Below are 5,079 nucleotides of genomic sequence, written 5' to 3'. Positions count from 1 at the left end.
TAACGGAAAACCGTTACTCATATTTTGGATTTTAAATATGTAACGGTGGTACATGTATTCCATTACTCTCCAACACTGTTTGTAGAAAACAACAGATTTTGTCTTGTTTTAAGCTTATTTGTTTTGCAAGGAACTGAACTCTGATTGAAACCAAACTGCTCCTCTCTCTCTTCAATCCACTGTACAACAACAGTCTCCTGCTTGTCTGTGAAGGTTCTCAGTCATCCAGCTCATCGTAGTCTAAGGACCTTGGAAAGAAAAGAGTCTGGACTTCTTTAAGTTGTTTGAAGACGTTTCACCTCTCATACAAGAAGCTTCTTCAGTTCTAAGGTCAAATGGTGGGGAGTCCCAGATTTGGGGATTATTCCCCCGAGAGGGACAATCGACCCCCTAATGATCCTCTACCTAATCACATTATTGATATATGTAATACACATATATACAGGAGAAGATGGATGAATGGATTAAAGATATTCTTAAATTCATTGCTAGTTACAGTTAAGCAAGATGTTCTAAGAGCAATTGGAGGAGAGGCACAGATTTTAAGCCCTATGAGAGTGTCCCCAAGAGGGTTAGGGACCCCTTAGGGATCTTCTACGTAATCACATGAGCCAAGGTGTGAAAACGGGTTTAGGTCACAATCAGCCAGGGTTTCGGGTGAGCTCATTGTGAAACCTGGCCCCACCCCATCATGTGATTTCCTGAGGCCAGATGGCCCAGGATGTGAGTGGGCGTTAAGGCGTCTGGCAAGGGATCTCAAAACTGGATTATAGATGGCAGAGAGTTGGTGTCGTAAACCCCCGCCTCTGTTCAAAGATGGTCGCTCACAGTGGACAAAAATGGCGTCTTTCACTCCTCTTTCTAACCATCTGTCCTCTCTGTCCAAAATGTGAACATTGGCATCCTTAAGATGCAGATGGACTGCTGAGTCTTGTCCTGTGGAGGTGGCTCTTCTATGTTGTGTCATGCGCTTGTGAAGTGGCTGTTTGGTCTCTCCGATGTAGAGGTCTGGGCATTCCTTGCTACACTGTACAGCATACACCACATTGTTAAGTCTGTGTTTAGGAGTTTTGTGTTCGGGATGAACCAGTTTCTGTCTGATTGTGTTGCTGGGTCTGAAGTACACTGGGATGTCTTTTGCTTTCCTTTCCAAAAACTCTTACAGATTCATTCATAACCAAGTTATTTGTTATGGACTTCTCATGGGCCAAGATCAGAAAATTCCTCTTTCTTTAACGTAACAAAAGTAAATAATCTTTACTAAAATCACTGAGATTATATCAGTATATGAAACGTAGAGAACTGTTGAGGGCAGAGTTGAAAGCTGCTTGATGCCTGCTTCTGTGCTCACAGTGTTGTGTCTGTCTCCTGCAGACTGTTAATGTCCAGATGCTCCTTGCTGAGCTCACTCTCTTCAGTTGCTTGTCGGATATTGGTCACAATGGCCACCTTCCTCATCTTTGCCCGGAAAGACTTACAGAGGAAAAAGTAAACAACAGGGTCCAGGCAGACATTGAAAACTGCCACCATGGTGGTCACCTCCATTACATAGTTCAAGACTGAGCCTACAGAGTCATTGCTCCACAGAAGACTATAGGGAAGACGAGCCAGGTGATAGGGGACAAAACAAACACAGAAGATGCTGACCAGCACTAACATGTTCCTGCGAGACTTCACAAGCTTCTCGGAGCCAGAGGAGGCCAGCTGACTCTGCTGTGCCTGCAACACCCTGCGGGAGGTGCTGTAGTAGAAGAAGACCATACATATGGAGACCAACAAGAAGATAATGGGAGACAAAGTGTGGATGATTGTGAAGAACAGCTTGATTGATTCACTAAAGAAGGGATCACAGCAGCTGGGGTTAGAGGTCACAGGGGTCTGGGTGATGAAAAACAGGATGGTGTATGTCACAGTCGGAACCAGGAGGAAAACCCAGGTAATGATGGAAATGATGTGGGCAGTTTTTGCTGTCTGCAGGATGTGAGTTCCTGAAGGCTGGATGATCTTTAGATACCTGAAGAGAAAAGAAACGGGGGTTGAGTAGATGAATCAGTCACTATTCATTAATCAGTCACAGTGGTTTCAGATCAGTAGAAATTAATAAAGTCAAAAGTGATGTCAGTGATTTAGTCAGGCTGTCAGAATTTGTAGTAAAAACATTGTCATGAAATGCAGTCTGAATTCAGTAAAAGGTTCCTCTAATCTTCATCATGAAGTTTACCTGTTGGCAGCAATGTAGCCCATGAATGTGATGCTGGCGTACATGTTGAGGAAGATGGTACAAGCTCCAAAACTACAGTAGAGCTGCCGAATGATGACAGAGCTGCTAGCATAGTGGGTGATGCGGAGTGGCAAAGAGAGGCAGAGCAGGAAGTCAGCAGCTGTCAGGTTTTTCAGGTAGATCTTCAAGCTGCTCGATGCCCGCTGCTGTGCTCCACAAAAGTGGAACTTCATGATGAAGCCATTGAGGATTAACCCCACCTAAATAAACAAAGAAAGTATGGAGAGGACAGGACTTCAGCACATATACTGAGAACCTTTGTGCACTGTTAAAAATGTGTTAATCTGATTATTTGAAACTTACCAGGAACACTAGACTGTAGACCAGCATAAAGAAAGGATAGGCTGAAGTGTTAATAGCATCGCAGGTCTGGTTGGAAGATGAAGTCACATTTATTGCATCAGCCATGTTTCTAGAGTTGAAAAATAAATCCAATTTATTTAGTTCAAGAAGGAGCAGTCATAGAAATCCACTGCTCAGTCTTAATAACCAATTATTCTAACACTTTATCATTAGTATTGTTTTTTAATTCATTCTTCTTTTTTTTCAGATCTAAATCACTATACTCGGTGTCTCAAGACCAGTGTTGGGCAAGGTACTTTGAAAAAGTAATTACTAGGAAAAGTAACCATTGTGTTACTTTAAACTTTTATTGACCCTCTGGGGACCAGGGTTTAATTGGCCGTTTTTGACTACTTTGCCTACTTGCCTTTCCTTTCAGCACGATCTCACATGTCTGATCTTCCTTTTTTTTTCATTTTGACATACTGCATTAACCCTTTAAAGCCGGTCGGAGCGGGCACGCTCTATTTTGCATAACTATTTTTAAATCCCGGTAGCTCTGCAACCACGTAAGCTAGCGCAATAATTTTTTTTGCATATGAAACCGGAGGAGTTGTACTTACATCTTATGCCATCAGCTTGTCCTAGGTCACAGTTTCCTTCCACATATAGCTTTGCAAAAACTGCATAAAAAGCACTTGCAGCAACAAAAACATAATATTCCAGAAACACGCTTTGCCGATCTCATCAGCTGTTCGTAACACTTCCTATGTCCATCAGCGCGAACTATTGCATGTCCTCCATGTCCTGCCCGAAACCGGAAGTGACGTCATTTTGCGGAAATGTAATTTTTTACTATCAGGGCCTTGTAAGGCTAAACTGATGCTTTTAAAAGTTATGTTTGACTTTATGACTTTCTGTGTCTTTTCTCGGATGCTTATGACTCATGTGCTGGAAATAGTTTATTTTGATGCATATGCTGTTTTGTTTTTTTTTGCAAATTTGCAGTATAATATTTATTTTTGTTTTTCCCGCAGTATATAAAAATCGGTGTATTTCAAAAAGAAAACTATGAAGACACTTAAAATAAATTTCCTGTAGTGGGAAACTATTTTGTGCAACTTTTTACAGTTTTGAGGGATAAGCCTCTTAAATTTCTCTAACTAGAAATATATGTTAAAAACAGAAAAACGATTTTAAATTTTTTTGTAGTTTATTGCACTTTTTTGCAATTTATGTAATTACTATGCACTTAATGAATACATATTATTAAAATTTGGGCTATAACAGTTGTATTAATTTATATCAACTTGAAATGCTCCCAAAAATGGCACTGCAGCATGTAAAAATATAATATAAGCTCTGGCGGACTTGGTTCTATGGTAGGTCTTAAAGGGTTAACACAATTGATCTGAATTCAGACAAAAAACATAAATTCAGAATCAAAGTCAATTTTTACTGTAACAACCAAAATCATATTTAAAAAAATCATTTTCATGGCTTGATGTCAGGAGTGTCGTGTGTGGAGGCAAGGAAGAGACGACCCAAACACAGAACTCACGGTGAAAAATGATGCGGATTTATTGGATTGAGAGAACTGACAAAGCAGGAACGGCAGGACTGACTAACTGACTGAGAGACTGGTTGAACATAGGCAAGAACGACAACAATGACGATATCAATACACAGGCTGAATGATGACAATGATTGGAAACAGGTGAGTACAGGGTTGAACATAATCTGACTAATGACATGCAGTGGAACTAGAACATGCACAGAGACAGAAGGGTGACACAGATTTCAAATTGTTTAGGGCCAGATTAGATCAGGGGGTATATACAATAGGGCTAAAATCCAAATTTAGGGTGGGTAATTTGAGATAAACAAATTGGTTAGGGTTAGGACAAATGACTGGGGTAGGGCATAGATGCTAGATTGAGCTTTAACTAGGAGTGAGACCCAAAGACCAACCGGAGCGAGGCACTGGCTGGTTAGGGTTGAAGAAAAGAACCTGTCCCTCCCGAAGGAGGAACAGGGCGTGCACGGGCCATCAACCCCGATGGTCTGCAGCCTCACATCCCTCTACCTCCATAATTGATTTTTAATTTGAAAGGTAAGTATTTCTTATTTTACAGGTTTGCAAAGGTTAGGGTGTTAGGGTTAGGGTTAGGGGGTTAGGGGAAATCAAAGTTGGGAGTCCGGTCCCCGAAGGGGGCCGGGCTCCAAATGCACTGTCCATACCTGCTCCCATCCCAGGCGTCAGGGCCCCCCATAGCATGCCCCAAGAGGCTGTGATCGTCCAACGGACTGGTAATGATGTCCCCATCCCGTTTCCAAAAATTACCCGTAATTAGGTTAGTATTGTAATTTTGTTTTGTGTTTTAATAATGTACTTATGTGTCCTTTCTTTGTTTCTCTTTGTCTTTCACTTCTTTTTCTCTATTTGTTTTCCCTTTTCTTGGGTTCTCTCTTTTTCTTTTTACGTGACTTGTTTGTCTTTTCACTTTGCTTTCTGT

The 5,079-nt window shown here is 41.2% G+C and overlaps 1 protein-coding gene across 1 annotated transcript; it reads right to left on the bottom strand.

Moving 5' to 3' along the window:
- Positions 1-810: 810 nt before the first annotated feature.
- LOC113019754 (P2Y purinoceptor 14-like) lies at positions 811-2,696 on the bottom strand. The gene is made up of 3 exons (XM_026163575.2): positions 2,585-2,696; positions 2,222-2,481; positions 811-2,014 (listed from the first exon to the last, which is right to left on the bottom strand). The coding sequence occupies exons 1-3, from the start codon at positions 2,687-2,689 to the stop codon at positions 1,348-1,350; spliced, it is 1,032 nt and encodes a 343-aa protein (XP_026019360.2). The 5' UTR covers positions 2,690-2,696; the 3' UTR covers positions 811-1,347.
- Between the last annotated feature and the right edge of the window lie 2,383 nt (positions 2,697-5,079).

This window comes from Astatotilapia calliptera, chromosome 3 (genome assembly GCF_964374335.1).
Source record: "Astatotilapia calliptera chromosome 3, fAstCal68.1, whole genome shotgun sequence".
Lineage (NCBI taxonomy): Eukaryota > Metazoa > Chordata > Actinopteri > Cichliformes > Cichlidae > Astatotilapia > Astatotilapia calliptera.
Note: the sequence above shows the minus strand (reverse complement) of the source record. Positions and strands in the feature narration are given on the sequence as shown.